Here is a 15,612-nt window from a genome sequence, read left to right as displayed (position 1 = left end):
GTCACCTAGTTGGTAGTGAGTGACCAGCAGGGCAAGTGGCAAATGAGAAAGATTGGGGAGGGGTACACTGGAGATCCTGGCTGGAGGTCCAAAAGGGCCTCCTCTAAGAACTGGAGGCGGCCTACCCCACTCACCCTCTGCCCCAAGCCCCACCCACCTGAGCCCCCATCAACGCTGTCCTCCAGCCTCTTCCCCTGGGCTGCCAAGGAACTCATCTCCGAGCACATTTTAACTACTCAGTCTCCCAGTCTCAGGCTGCCCCGTGGTTGGTAAACAGCTTATTAAGTCGATTAACACTGCAATTAAAGTTGGAAAAACAGAGGCCAGGGTGCTGGATGAAGGCTCTCCCCTCTCCTCCCCCTCTGACCTCCCCTTCTCCCCCTCCCCTCCTCTTTCATCTCCTCAGGCACTGGTTGATGCAGCTCAGCCTGACTTAGCCAACCAGAGCCCTCACCCGGGGTCCTGGGAGGCGGGGCCTCAGGGGTCTGTCTCAGCTGCAGGGAGACCCCTTCCCTGGGAAGGTCTGCCGGCTCTGCTGGACTGGGGCGTAAATGGTAGTGATGGTGTGTTACTGAGGCCGGTGGTTTATGGAGGCTAAACTGGGGTGAGGTCTCTAAGATCTCCTAGTGCCTTAAAGGGAGGGGCCTCGGAGACTGAAGTAGAGACCACCCTTCTCCTCCACTTCCTCGAGGGAGCGGGGCAGTGGCTGTCTCCTCCCAGAAATGGGGCAAATGATGCCAGGGACTCTGAGCCCAGCACTCAGGGAAGGATTTAGGGACACTGGATCCATGCCTTCCCTCCATGCGGGTCCACAAGACTGCGCTCTCAGGTTCTGCCCCAGCCTCCCGCCTCTCTACCCCTTGATTCCTGGAACGGGAGTTATTCTGTATGTACGGTCCCCAGGAATTACGTTCCCAGACCTTCAGCTCTGTCTGTCATGGCTGCCATCTTCTTTCAGGGCGTAATTCAAATACCACCTTTCCCAGTTTCCTTCTCACCTGCCACCAACTGCCCCTGCCCTGTCCTCTGACTGCCCAGACTTTGTTGGGTTTGCCCAATGGGGAGTCTCTCCAGGGTGGCCCTGCCTGCCTCTGGCCCTGGAGCACCTAGGACACGTCTGTGCCTTCCTTTCTCAGGCTTCAGTGATCTGTGGTTCCAGCCCCTAGAACTGCCTGGCATACAGCAGGTGCTCAATAAATACTTGTTGATCGTTGACTTACTCTTTTTTGGAGTTTTCCTAGAGATGGGTGAATCAACCAAGGTGGCAAGTGCAGCCAGGGCCCTGGGGCTGAATCAGGGGGTACGGGAGGGGAGGGTGGGGCAAGAGGTGAGGGCAGGAGGTGAGGTGGGCAGTGAGCTGCATCTCCCTTGCCACCACTGTCGCCAGCAACTTTCATTAGCTGAGCTGTACTCACCATGTGCTGGGCATCTTGTTAAGCATTTTACTCACATTATCCTATTTAATCCTCTCAGCAACCCAGCTAGGTAGGTAGCATTATCCCAGTGTTACAGATGAGGAAACTGAGGCTTAGAAAGGTGAAGCGACTTGCCCAGCATCACACAGTTACCATGGTGGCGAAGGCAGGCTTCCGCCCAGGTCAGCTGACTGCAGCTTGCGCATTCCTGACCACAGCATTAAGCTTTTCCTAGGACCAGCCCAAGGGAAGAAAGCCCAGCCCCTGCCCCTCCACTTCTCCCAGGGTTCTTCCCTGGGAGGAGGGCTTGCGGCTGGGGTGGGTGGAGCTTCGGTGGCTCCAGCTCGCCGACACTCTGCCCCGGGGCATATCTTAGTAAACCTAGTAGCAGAAAAGCCCATTAAGAAGCCCTGGCTGGGAAGCTCAGTTGGTTAGAGTATCCTCCTGATATGCCAAGGTTGTGGGTTCATTCTCCTATCAGAGCACATACTAGAAGCAATCAAGGAACGCATAAATAAGTGGAACAACAGGTCGATGCTTCTCTCCCTCTCTCGCTCAAATCAATCAATAAATAAAAATTAAAGCCCATTAAAAGAATCCATTTTTCAGACAGACCTGGGTTCAAATCCCAATGTGTTAGTTATATGACCCTGACGGAATCCCTGAGCCTCAGTTTCCCATCTGAAAAATGGACAATATACCACCCATTTTAGGTGTCCCAGGTTGTTGTGGGGGTCACATGCAAAGCGCCTGCCACAGAGTAGGAGTTCAGCAAATGCCAGCTGTTACTAAGGGTTGGAGAACAGTGACCCTCAGGGTGGACTGGGGTTCTCCAGCCCCCACTGTCCCCCAAAGGTCTCCACAAGGTGATGATGGGGGCAGTCAAGGAGCACCTGGCAGAGGTGGGCCCAGGAGCCCCACCCATGCGCTCTGCCGGGTCCCCCACCCAAGCCCCCGTCCAAGTGTCTCACTGGTGTTGGTGAAGAGGGTGACCTGACCAGCCTGGAGGTGAGGAGAGGAGGAAGGAGAGGTCAGGGGTGGGGCTGACCCCGAGGGAGGTCACCCGGGCAGTTAATCCAGCCTGACAGAGTAGGGATGAGCAGGGTGGAATTAGGGAGCTTACAACACCCTTTCATCCCGGAGCAGCCGCCCGCCAGCCTGCCCGCCTAGCCTCCCTCCTTCCTTCCTCTCTTTCTGCCCTTTTTTTTTTCCCCTCTCCCTCCCTTTGCTGGCAGCCCAGCCCTAATAAAATGCAGTGTCTCCAGCAAGTCTGCCCGGCTGCCGCCTCGCTGCTCCTGCCTGCACGCAGCCCTCAAACCAAACTGCTCGGCTCAGCCCCGCCTGGCAGCTGCCACTTAACCCTTGCCAACCCGGCTGGCGTCCTCCCCTCCGTCTCCCTCGGGCATGTGGGGAGGGGCAGGCCTGCTTTCTGAGAGGAAGAAGGGTGAAGTGCGGGGGAGGGTCCTCACTGTTTCTGAGCCCCTTCCCGAGAACCCCTCAGCTGCGTTTCTGTGACTGCTGGCTAGCAAGGACCTTAGGTGAGACTGGCTCCTTCTGCCTTCTCAGGCTTACTCTGCTTTCTGCCTCACAGCAGCCCCAGAAGCCAGCAGGGTGGGGACCCTTGTCCCCATTTGACAGATGAGGAAACTGAGGGCCTGACAGGCTGCGCTGGGCCACCTTGGCTGCTGGGTGGTGTTGCTGACTCTCCATCCAGGACTTTTTCCAGTGTAAAGAGCTGCCTCCGCCACCCTGTGTGTGTGTGGGCGGGGGGGGGGGGGGGGGGGGGAGGGCGACTTGGGCAGTGTGTGACTGTGCCTCATGGAGTGTTGTGGCTTTGGCTTTGCACTTGTGTGTGATGCTAAGGGGTCTCAGGTGTGTGTCTGTGGCTGCGTAGGTGCCTGCAGATGACACATGTGCCTCAAGTGCGAGTCCATGTATGTGAGATGACACAGAGATGCCATCACGTGTCTGGGTACATGTGTGTGTATAAGACAGAGGTAGCTTCACAAGCGTGTGCCTGCATTCATGTCATCTCCCACCTGAACCAAGATGTGTTGCTCACACACACCTGCATTCATTCGACTTCCTCCAGCTCTGTCTCCAAAATCTTGGGATTGGGCAGCTAGAAGAGGGTTGTGGCAGCAGCAAGAAGGCTCCATCCGAGTCAGGGCCGAGCTCCCCCTGCTCTGTTTGCCTCCATCACCCAGCCTAGGTCCCACTGGCTCGGGGCCCTGCCAGCTGTTGGAGCAGAGGCATTCCCCTTGCCTGAGGCCTCCACCTCACCCCAAGCTGGAAAGGATAGACAGGAGGGTGAAGGGGGGGGGTGTGCCTGGGCGTGGAGGCAGGGGGTGTACACACGTGTGTAAGCATGTCTGCGTGTGAGCCCAAGATCAAAGAGCAGCCCTGAGGTGACCCAGCGGCGGCAGTGGCGGAGGGCATCTGGCTGGCAGGGAACGCCAAGCCACCAAGCAGAGTGGAGTCAGGGAGGCCACGGCCCTGGGGGCCTCCCACGCGCCAGACCTGCCCATGTTGGGGGCAGCCACTGGGTCAGGAGCATCTGCCACCTGGGGCCGGGCCCAGCCCAGCCCAGCCCAGCCCTTGACTCCAGAGCTCCAGCAGGGCCCCTGGAGGCTCAGAGCTCTCTCCCCACCAAACACTTTCCCCAAACGCCAGGCCTTCTCCGAGAGCCCCGTCTGCCTCCAGCCTCCAGTTCAAAGAGCTCGGTGGTTATTTTCTTTGTTTTTTATTAACATTATATATAAAGATGGGTCCAGTAAGAAAGCGGAAATGAGAAGGCTGGGAGGGAGTGGGAGCTGGCTCAGTTCCTGTCCCCCTGGTTGGGACTCCTGGAGACCCACCATGTCTCTTCCCCCTTCTGTGCCTCCCTCCGAACCCCAGGCCAGCCAGAGCCCACATCCCTGTTTCTCTCAGCTCGCAGCCACAGGCAGGTACATCCAAGAGGAAAGGGCCACATAAATAGGAAACCACACAGGGAGGAGGCTACTTCTTTCTGTTGCTCTTAAAAAATACAGACCATATATATATTTATATGGAGAGAGCTACAGTCTTCTACCTCTCCTTTTCGTCAATGTTTGACCACATCAGGGTGGAGGGAAGTTAGCTCTGAGGGGATGTCTAGCCACCCCCTTTCCCCTAAAGGCACCAAGCTACAACCCTCCCATCTCTCCCTGTGCACCTCACCGGTTTCCAAGGCAATTGGTCGAGGGGGTGTTTTGCAATCGGTTTTCAAGGCCACTGGAAAGTGGGTATTTTGGGGTTTGTTTTGCCTGGTATGTCTTCTTGGAGATTTGGGGTTTGGTGCCAAAACTGCCAGCTTACTGGAGGAGAGGGAGAGGTGGGGAGGGGGTGGGGCAGAGCAGAGGTGCCCATGTAGGATTGATCCTATTTGTTTGTTAACAATGCCCTTTGTTTTCCTATTTTTCAACAGCTTTCAAAACCAAAGTTGTGCAAAGTCCTGTACATGGAAGAAGAAATGGGTCCTTAAGAAAGACATCTGAGACCACCCCACCCCTCCTCTCCGACCAGAGTGGGGAGAGGATAGAGATGACTCTTCGAGTTCTTCCCTCTAAAGCCAAAAATATTAAAAGATTTCCCCACTTTCTTTGGTTGAACCCTCAAATGTTAAATGAGGGCTAGAAGGGCAGGGCTGGGGCTGGTCAAGGTCCCCGCCCTGAGTCCCAGTCACGATGTCCAATGTCTTTTTGGCAGAAGGGATGCTCAGGAAGAGGGGAGCCACAGGCGGCTTAGGAGGAACCAGGCCTGGCAAGTCTCTGCATCCACAGTGCCTGGTGTCCCAGACCAGGCCTGCCCTGCAAACACTCCACTGGCCCCCAGTCCCCAAGGTCTCCAGTCTGGGAAACAAGTACTCAGTTTTAGAGGCTGGAAGGTGATGAGCCATTTAAAGCCAATCCAGGCTTCTGGAAAAGAAGGGGAGTAGCTGTCCCAGCTGAAGTGGAGTGCCCCAACATCTGGAAGGGTACCCCAGTGTCTAGGCAGTGGGAGAGGGGTTCAGGGAACATCCTTGGTCCATGCAAATTTCACCTGGAGCTCTTGGGTCCCTGGAGGAAGGGACAAGGGAAGAGGAAAGGGGGCTTCCCTTTCCCCTGTGCTCTTCGATGATTCCTGAGTGTTGGCTAGGACAGAGGCGCCTTCTGTCTGGCCCCGGGGATCCTTCGTGGGAGGTTCAGGCCAGGTGGGTGCTCAGTACACAGCCCCAGGGTTGGGCGGGGGCCCAGGGGAGGCATGGTGCAGGGTAGCCGGCTGAGGTGGCTGCTGCTGTAAGTGGGGTCCACTTAGGTTCTGTGCATGGTACCAGGAGTTGGTGGGGTCGTCCAGATAGCTGGGGGAGGCACTGTATGGGAGCGGTGGGGGCAGCTGGCTGCGTGCAGGGGCCGGAGTGGAGTGGGAGGAGGTGTCCCAGAGGGCGGGTGAGGGCGGCGAGTTGCAGGCCATGGAATCGCTGTTGTTGGGGCTGTGCTCCAGGGGCACCTCCCCGTTCTTGTAGAGCTTCTTGAACTTGGAGCGGCGGTTCTGAAACCAGATTTTCACCTGTGCCCGAGGAGAAATGGGGAGCTAGTTAACCTCTCCGAATGCTGAGTGAAACCCCTGTGGGGCATGCAGCCTAGAGAGGGCAAGGCCAGCCCCCCCATGTCACGTGTCAAGACTCAGGCAAAATCCTGGCATCCTGACTCCCAGGCCAGCATCTTTCTTCTATCTGGGATAGAATGGTGGCAAGTAACTTTCAGCTGTGCCGTTTACTAAGTGTGCGACTTGGGCAAGTTTACTTAACCTCTCTGGGTCTTTCCTTCCTCATCTGCAAAATGGGATGGTCACAGCACTATTACTTACCTTATGGGGTCATTATGTCGCTCAGAAAGTTAAGACAGATAAAAACTGAGAGCAGCCTGCTATGTAGTAAGCACCCAATAAAAGGCAGCCCAGGTGGGCGATGGGCAGTTGTGGCCTTTTGTTCACGTTGGAAACTCAGAGGCACACAGATACAGATACACAGAGACAAACACACACCCACACAAGCATCTCCATGTGCAGAACATACCCACTCACTGCTTCACACACAGACACCAGACTATAAAGATACACACACGCAGACACTACTCCCAGATAAACACCCACAAGCGTGAGCACCCGTGCTCACACACCCAGGCATGGAGGGACCTCCGGGGCTGTCTAATGCGGGTGACCTGGGGTCTCAGGAGCAGGTGAGCCTCGATTTCCCAAAGTTTCCCTGGGGTACCTCCCCCTCCCCCTGCTGCTCCCCACCCCATGACTGGTACAAACAATGAATCAGCTTCTCACAGGTGACCCAGATTCCCAGCGGACCTGGCCCCACGCACGCAGCCGCAACCCAGGCCCGCCTGTCAACACCTGCAGGGAGCCAGGAAGCTGCCACTCCTCCCCTGAGCAGTGACAGGCTGCTGGGGGCTTTAGGGACAGGCTGAGGGTGGGGGTGGGGCTCCCACCTCTGAGTCCCTATCTCTCTTGGGTGGGAATCTCTCCTCAGGGCAGAGGAAGGGGTGGAGCATTTGGCTGCTGGGCAGCAATGCAGCAATTTGAAGGAAGTACACATTTTTGAACACAAACTCACCAGTTCCCCAGTGTGCAGTCATGTCCATGTGCCCCTCTAACCACAAACACAATGACCCTTGAAAGGTCACACTCATGTAAACATTCTCACGCCATGTGTACACAGATACATTCGCATGTGTGAAAATATTGTACATGCGTATGAGTGTGTATGTCCACCTCTACACATGCATGCCCAGCCTGAGGGGAAGCCACATGTGGACTCCTATCAAGTGAGTGACCGGTGCTGTGGGAACTGGGGGTTTGGGGCTGGAGGGAGGGAGGACACCTCTCCTGCGGACAGACACACGCGGCTGCACAGGTTCACAAATATGCATGCCTGTACACGCGCTAGAGCAGAAACTTCCGACAGAAGTTGAGCTTTGGGGTCCCCTCTACCCACAGGCAAGGGTTCCAAGGGTCTACTGGAACTTTAAAAGGCCATTCAGGCTGGATAGTGCCAGGGGAGTCCCGGGGTCCCGCGCGGCCCCACAGAAGTCTCGCGCTCTCGATCGCCCCGAACTGACCTGTGTTTGCGTGAGGCCCAGCTGCGCCGCCAGCTCGGCGCGCTCGGGCAGTGCCAGGTACTGGGCTTTCTGGAAGCGCCGCTGCAGGGCGGCCAGCTGGTAGCTGGAGTAGATGGTGCGCGGCTTTCGGACCTTTTTGGGCTTCCCGTTCACCATCCGCACCTCGGCTTCCGGCTCCTCCTTCACCGAAACTGCGTGCAACACACCCGGCGCGGGGCGGCTCAGTCTCCGCCTGCGACCCCGGAGTCCTCCAGGGCCCCGCAGGACGCCCCACCCTCCTGCCCATTGGCTCCCCCGGGGTTTCCCGTCTGCTCGCCCAGCCGCCGCCGGAGCCCCGGGAGGGAGCAGCGGCTACAGAGCTACGGGCGGCCGCCCACGACGCGGCGCTCCCAGCTCCGAGCTCCCGGCTCCGCGCCCGGCTCCGCGCCCGGGCCCGGAGCGCAGTCCCCGGCGCCAGCACCGCCCGGGCCAGACCCGCGGAGGCTTCGCTCAGGACGCCTAGCCGGCTTGCCTCCCAGCTCGCAGCTCCTCGCTACCCCTACGCTGGCCAGACCCTTCCCTCCCCATCTTGCCGTCTGTCACTCCTTTCCTCTTTCCTGTTCCCTCTTTCTTCTTTTTAAAAAACTTTTTATTTTAGGATAATTTTCGATGTTCGTTAAATTACAAGCATAGTACAGACTCCTTCCTCCTTTCCTTCCTTCTTCCTTCCTTCTTTTTTCCGTCCTTTCCTCCCTTCCTTTTTTTCTGTCCTTTCTCTCACTTCGTCTTCACCTTTCCCTTTTGCAGCTCTTCCACTTCTCAGGCGCTGTTTCCCTGTCATTCTGGGGTGTCTCCAGGTCCCCCTCACCCTTCTCCAGAGGGTTCCTGGAGTTTCCAGTCCCTGATGCCCACCCACAAGCCCTCTGCAGCCAGATGGAGGACCGCCTGCTGAGATTCTCCGCGAAAGCACCTCAGTTAGGAGGCTCCCTGACAATCCACGGCCCTCGCGGTGCCCCCCTAACTCTCCCGGATCCTCACCGGAGACCGCAGCGCAGAGCGAGCAACGCGGCGCGTCGTGGTCTCGGGACTGGAAGGTAGTCTGTTCCCGCCTGGGGTGCCCTAGCCCACCTTCTCTATCTGACTCCAGACACTATGTGTCTTTTCCTCGACGCTTCCCCGGATTTCTGTTTCAACTCCCCGCCTTTCTGTCCCAGGAGGCCCTTCCCGTGTCGCCCACTCTCCCGCGACCCCGCGGTCCTCACCTGGGTCCTGGGCGGGCAGCGGCTGCTCCCGGTATGCTCCGTACTGGCGGTAGGAGGTTCCGTAGGTATATTCCGACTTGGGCGAGTAAGCGCCCGTGCCTGCAAGCCCGTTGAGATTGAACTGGTGGTGGTAGGTGTAGGGGTTCACGGTCTGGCCGTAGGGCTGGCCGGAGTAGTAGTCGTGCTGCGGAGCGCTGTAGTAGCCCAGGTCAGTGACGGAAGACTCGGGCAGGGTGGGTGAGTCCTTGGAGCCCGCATGGCAGCTAAGCGAGCTGGAGATATCGGTGAGGATGCTGCTGAGCTTGCGATCGAAGGAGCCACTCATCCTGGCGGGAGCTGCGCCGCCACCGGGCTGGCCTCGGCCGCGGGCTGGAGCGCGGAAGAGGCGGAGGAGCCGAGCGAGGGGTGTGTGTGTGTCCGCAGGGCGGGAGGAGGGTCCGGCAGCGTTTCGGGGGAGGGGAGGCCGAGGGGCGCTTAGACGAGCGCCGGCCTTCCGACGGTCGCTGCGCGCCTCTCGCCGCGTCCCAAGCCACAGTCAAATGCTGCCAGCTCCGCCCGGCCAGCCGGTTATAGACTCAGAGGAGTCGCGGAGGGAGGCTCCAGCGCTCTGATTGGCTGCAAGTCTTGCCTTCGAGGCAAAACACGCTCCAGCGTTCGCTCGCTCTCTGCTCTCCTCCATTCTTTGTTGTAACCAAAACACACACACACACACACACACACACACACAGCACACGCACACACCTCTCGCTACTTCTCTGGTGTTTTTTTCCCCCCAGCCCCGATAAACCCTGTCTCTGAAGGAAAGAGTGGTGGAGGTGACTGTATAGAGAGAGCTTCCAGGATCTGTCAGTCTGTCTGTCTCCCTGGCTGCGGGGGGGCGGGGGGGGGAAGGTGGGCTCAGGTGCAAGGAGGAAGGAGGGGAGTTTGCCCATTGGGCATTTGTGGAGGGTGGGGTTACAAAGGGATGTGTGTAACTGTGTGTGCATTCGTCCAGTGCAAATGACAGGCACACAAACGTGCCCGAATGGGAAAGATCCAGGGCTCGTGAAAATATTTTAATTTCTTTTAAAATCAAAAGAAAGGAAAAAAAATTTTCAGGTTGAAGAAAATGTTTGAATATATGCTATTAATATGCCATTAAAATGTCTTTACAGCAATGCAGTAATAAAATTTAATTTTAAAACATTTTTTCTTAATGGAGGAAGGGACCCATCAGGCAATTGTGCCTTGGGCTTACAAAAGTCATAATCCCGCGTGCGGAGGGCCCCGTTGGAGAGGACCTAGGGGGGTTGGTGTGTGTGGATGTAGGGGCTTATGGGGAGGTTGGGGGTGCACAGTCTGCCTGTAGTGATATTAGAGCTATCTCTGAAACTATGTGTGTGCAGTTTCAGAGGTCACCCGGGAGCAGGGGTCCTGGGATCCGTGTGAAGTTGGGTGGGACACAGGCTGGCTTCTGTGTGTTTCAATAACTTTGGGGGTGATTCTGTGCATTTGGGACAGCGCTGGCCTCAGGTGTATTGGATGGGTGTACTTGGGGTGTGTGATGTGAGATCCCCTGTGTTCTGCAGTATTCGGAGGTGTATGTGAGTGCAGGAATGTGTATGTGAGGAAGTGAGAATGCGTGTGTGGTGTGTGTAAACCCTGGGAAGGTGCGTCTGTTGTGTGGTTGTATGCAGAGGTGTAGAAAACTCTCAGTCCCTTCCCAAGCCCTAGTGCCTGGTAACCATGACGCTCTTTGAACCTCGTCCCCACCCACAAAAGGCCCTGAAGAAGAGGCTCCCATCCCTGAGGACTGCCCCCCCACCCCCCAATCCTAATCTTGTTTGGCCCACAGGGCCAGTGGTGTAGGTCATCTAAGTTGTTCCCAACAACTAGCCCATTTCTCCATTCCACTCCCAATGCTGTTCTCGTCTTTCTTTGGGGGGAGAAGGAGCTCACCCAAAACTCTATTCCTAGCCACATGCAACCTTCACAGAAGCTGCCGCGTCTCCTTTTCCCTGCTTGACCTATCCCAGGACAAACAATGCCAGCGCGCCACCTTGTGGTCACCGCTGGGCTCGACAGCCTTCCAGACCTCTCCAAGGCTGGGGGAAGGGGTCTCCCTGGTAGACAGGCGGGCTCTGGCACCTCTCCAAAGTCAGACTCCCGGGGCAGCCTGCCAGGGGTTCCAAGGGCTTTGAGAGCTGCAGTTGGTGGAGACTGAGGGTCACAGTCTGTGTGCCGAGGGGCAGGGGTGCCCGCCAGTTCTGCGCGGCTCCGGGGAGGCCTGGGCATGGGAAAGGTGGGGGCGGGGGCCAGGCGAAAGGAGTGCTATCTGTCTGTCTATCTCCGCGTCCCCCCAGCGCCTATCGTCCGCCGCTCCGAGCCCTTGGCGGGGCGAGTTGCCACCCGCTCTGGATGCCCTCTGTTCTGTTGCCAAGAGGGCGCCAAGAGAGCCCGAGGCGTCGGGGGCAGGAAGGGCACTGGGCAGGCCGGTTTCCCTCCCAGGATGGTAGCGGGGAGGCGGGTAGGGCCTGTTTTGGAGCCCCAGCTCCCCACAGAGAAGGGGCAGCGTCAGACAAGGCCCTTCTCCGGCGCTCATTCCTTCCTTCTCTCAGCAGCCTTCTCAAAGAGGGCCAAGTGATTCAGAGATGGCAGGGGGTCTATTCCTGAGGTCCTCACAGACACCTCACTTCTTCCTCCTCATTCCCACCCATCCCTGCGGCTCTCGAGTAAAGTGAATGAATGAGCACTGGACTGGGAGTCCAGGAATCATGAACAAATTATCATGTTGGTGGTGGGTTACATTAGAATAATTTCTATGCTCCATTTTGCTCTGAAAGTGTGAGTTCTAGAAATGGACTAAAAATGCAGCATTAGTGACTTAAGTGAGCAGTTAGTAATGGAAGGTTAACATCAGGTCCCCATTGCACTGTATGCTCTGCGACACCAGGGACTGTATCCTTCCAGTTCACTGCTACCCTCCAGATACTAGGGCAGGTCCTGGCGCAAACCACCTCAGTGCTAACTGGTGTTTGATGAATGAATAAGTGAGACTCCCTAATGCTGGAGAGCAGCTGAATCATCTCAGCTGGGTCGGCTTTGCAGGGTCAGCAAAAGGGGAAGCAAGAAGCAGGCACTGCTCTCCAGCGGCCCCACTTCGGGGTCCCGAGCAGGAGCAGATTCCCAGAGGAGGCCACCATGGCCTGAAAGGGGCCTGTCAGGCCACAGTAGGAGAGCACCAGCCGCTGGGCAGGCACCTGCAGGCTCAGGGTGGCTGAGGTTGCTGGAGGACGCAGTGGGACCAGTGCCACCCACTGCGCCTTGTCTGGGTCAACAAGATGAGCAGGTGTTGGCCTGACCAGAGTTCTGCCCCTGGTGGCAGGGTGATGCAGGGCAGTCTGCAAGGGCCTCTGGGAGGCTGGCAGGAGGGAGAGGGGCAGTGTCGGTCAATGCCCTGGTAAGGGTCCATTACCCGCCCTCAACCTGGCAAGAGAAAAGGTACATCGTTGAAGCGAGCAGTTTCCTGGAGTCCAAGTATCATGCCACCCGGGCACGGCTACAGTAACTGGGTTCCCAGAATGCCAGGTCTAGGGAAAAAGTCGGGACAAAAATGGAACTAGAGGGTGAACAGGCAGCCCTTGCTCTCTCTGTTTCCTGGGGATCTGGCGCCATCTAGTGGTCCTTGTAAGGAGGCCAGAGTCCAGCTCCCCTTGGTAGACCCGGGCAGTGGGCCACATGCAGGGGCCCCGCCATCCTACCCAGAAGGAGGATTATCTTCACTTATTTTAGGAGTCCCATCAGCACTCAGTATGCACTTTTAATCAATACCTTGCCTTACTCTGCGGTTGCTGCCTCTCTCTTCTCCCACTCATCCTTGTCCAGCCAGTGGCTCCTTCCTTGAGGCTTCTCATTTGTAAATCAACAGGTGTCCTCGGAGGCCCCTTCAAGCTCTGATGTTCTGTGATTCTAAATTCTAGGACTTTTGGTAGGAGAATGTCTCCTGCCTTCTTGCCAACTTCCTTGCAAGTGCACCCCAGGCCTCCAGCACTTTGCAGCCCGGGCCTCCCTAATTCAACACATGTTTTCTGAGCCTCTGCTGTGCTAGGTGCTGAGGATGAGTGATGAATGAGACAGACACGACGTCCCCCTCCATGGAGCTTAAGGCCCAGTGGGATGTGTGCTGAGGAGGGGTAAGCACACACTGCTGTAAGAGCCCTTCATGCAGGCGGTGGGGGTGGACTTGGTCAGGAAAAGCAGGGAGGAGAGGGTTCCCAGCCCTCTCCTGTGCAGACGGAAAGCCTGTGCAGAGGCTCCTGGGACTGCCCGGGACAGAGCATCAGGGTAAGGACACCCAGGGGTAAAGCCGGAGTGGACCTGGAACCCATGAGCAGGAGAATGGGCTCTATCTGGAGGGTGTGGGGAAAAGCAGAAAGCCTTCAACCAGGGGGGGAGACATGACTGGTTTTTCACTCTCAAAAGGTCCCCTGAGCTGCTGTGTAGGGGTGAGTCAGAGGGGACAAGACTGGAGACTGAGAAGCCGCTGCAGAGAAGGCCAAGAGGGAGGGGAAGTGGGTCTGGGTTCAGGGAGAGGCCGTGGAGGTGGGGAGAAGTGGGTGGATCTGAGAGACAGAAGGAGGTCCAGTGATGGCGGGGGGAGCAGCTGGGAATAACGCCAACTTCTGACGTGGGCACCTGAGAGGAAAGTTGGGAACCTACCTGAGAGAGAACACTAGGATGGGGGCAGGGGTGCCTGATGGCGAAGCAGATGTATCTTTTTTTCCCCACTTTTCATTTGAATATGACATACACGCAGAGAAGTGCAGAAATCATAATGAATGAATTTGCATGCACCAAACCCAGCCGTGTAACTAGCTGGAGAGAGTGGCAGATCCTTCCCTTTCAGCACCGTGTGTGGGTATTCCATCACGTGAATATACCGCCACTTATTATCCACTCTGCTGTCGATGGCGTTGGGGTGGTTTTCTGCGTGGGGCTATCACGAACAGTGTTGCTGTGAGCATCCTTGCACATGGTGTTGGTGCACATACACACACACTGCTGTTGGGTGTGCGTGTGTTCAGCTGTGGAAGGTAGTGCCAGTTAATTCTCCACTGTGGTTGTGCCATGAGCTCGGTTTCGATCATGTTTGAGTTTGCGTGTCTTTGAAACAACTAGGAGGAGCTGTCCAGCAGAAGCTGGCTACGTGGATCTGAAAAATCAATAAAAGAAGCTGGGGCTGGAGATGTAACTTGGGAATCATTAACATCTCGTGATAAGCAAAGCCACAAGTGTGAGTGAGATGGTCCAGGAGGGGATGGAGAGAACAGAGGGCCAAGGAGGGCAGCACCTGGGAGACAGTGGCCAGAGAGGAGAGGGAGCTGGGAGAGTGTTTCAAGAAGGAGGGGGTCAAACCCTGTGGTGGGTGTGTGGTCCGGACAGAATGAAGACAGCGGTATGCTCACTGTACAGCATCTCAAGGAAGCGTGAGGTGCTATCAGGAGGTGCGGGTGTGGTGGAAGGGAAGCTGGAAGGCTGTTCACGTGGCTGAGGGGCAAGTGGGAGGGGAGGGAATGGAGAGAGCAAGTGCAGGCAAGGCAGGAGGGAGCAGAGAGGGCAGTGGCTGCAGGGCATTTGGCATATCCAGAGGGGTGTGTGTGAGTGTGTTTTGAATGGGAGCAGGCCTGTTTAGATATCAATTACAGCAGCCAGGAGAGAGGTTAATCCAGAGCGCCATCCCTGAGTAGGTGGGAGGGGAAGGATCTGGAACCCAGTCCAAGAGGTTAGCCTTGCAACGACTCTCTGTTCCGGACTCTCTTCCGGATTCTCTCTTCCGTTGAGTCAGGAGGCAAGATGAAATAATAAACGCTGGCTTTCTTTCTTTTTTTAAAAAAAGATTTTATTTACTTTTCAGAGAGGGGGAGGGGAGGGAGAAGGAGGGAGAGGTAGAGAAACATCCATGTGTGAGAGATACGTCGATCAGTCGCCTCTCGCACACCCCCAACCGGGGACCTGCCCTGCAACCCAGGCATGTGACTGGGGATCGAACTGGTGACCTTCCGGTTCGCAGGCTGGCACTCAATCTACTGACCCACAGCAGCCAGGGCTGAACGCCGGCTTTCACTGAGCATTCACTATGTGCCAGGCTCTAGTTGAAACTTTCTACGCAAAAGAATTCACTCAGTCCCAACACCACCCTGTGAGGTGGGCATGCTCATTCCTGTCTTTTGACAAAGGGAGAAACTGAGGCACAGAGAAAATAAGTAAGTGCTGGGTTTAAGATTTGAACCCAGGCAGTCTGACTGCCACCCTCTCTGGGGTGGGCAGGTTTGTTGGCAGGTGTGGGGGGGTCAGAAGACAATGATAGAGTTGGGTACTGGACACGTGGGTGTTTGCTATGCCATTCTCGGTATTTTCCGGATATTTGAAACATTTCAGAGTAAACAGAATTGTTCAAGATGTTTGGGGGTTCCTGTATGGGTGTGTGTGCCAAGGAGGGGTGAAGCTAGTCGCTGAGGAGAGGGGAAGTGGTGGGACCAGAGGTTTAAGGAGAATGGGGGGGGGTTCCAGTCAAGATGGCAGCATAGCTAAACAGGGCTCGTCTCCTCATAACCACATCAAAATTACAACTAAAATACAGAACAACCATCCCTCAGAACTGTCAGAAATCGAGTTGAACAGAAGTCTGACAACTACAAACTGAAAGAAACCACATCCATCCAGACTGGTAGGAGGGGCACAGATGCGGAGTGGGCTGGTCCCACACCCACAGGTGGTGGATAAAACTTCAGGAGGGATATCTCAGGAGTGAGGAGTCCCAGCCCCATACCTGAGGACCCAGCCCAG

The 15,612-nt window shown here is 56.5% G+C and overlaps 1 protein-coding gene across 1 annotated transcript; it reads right to left on the bottom strand.

Moving 5' to 3' along the window:
• Positions 1–4,186: 4,186 nt before the first annotated feature.
• Positions 4,187–9,428, bottom strand: DLX3 (distal-less homeobox 3). The gene is made up of 3 exons (XM_024572893.4): positions 8,788–9,428; positions 7,547–7,737; positions 4,187–5,984 (listed from the first exon to the last, which is right to left on the bottom strand). Exons 1-3 carry the CDS (start codon positions 9,110–9,112, stop codon positions 5,637–5,639), a joined length of 864 nt encoding a protein of 287 aa, XP_024428661.1. The 5' UTR covers positions 9,113–9,428; the 3' UTR covers positions 4,187–5,636.
• Positions 9,429–15,612: the final 6,184 nt, after the last annotated feature.

This window comes from Desmodus rotundus, chromosome 9, assembly GCF_022682495.2.
Source record: "Desmodus rotundus isolate HL8 chromosome 9, HLdesRot8A.1, whole genome shotgun sequence".
In the NCBI taxonomy this organism is placed as follows: domain Eukaryota; kingdom Metazoa; phylum Chordata; class Mammalia; order Chiroptera; family Phyllostomidae; genus Desmodus; species Desmodus rotundus.
This window is presented reverse-complemented; position numbering and strand designations above follow the sequence as displayed.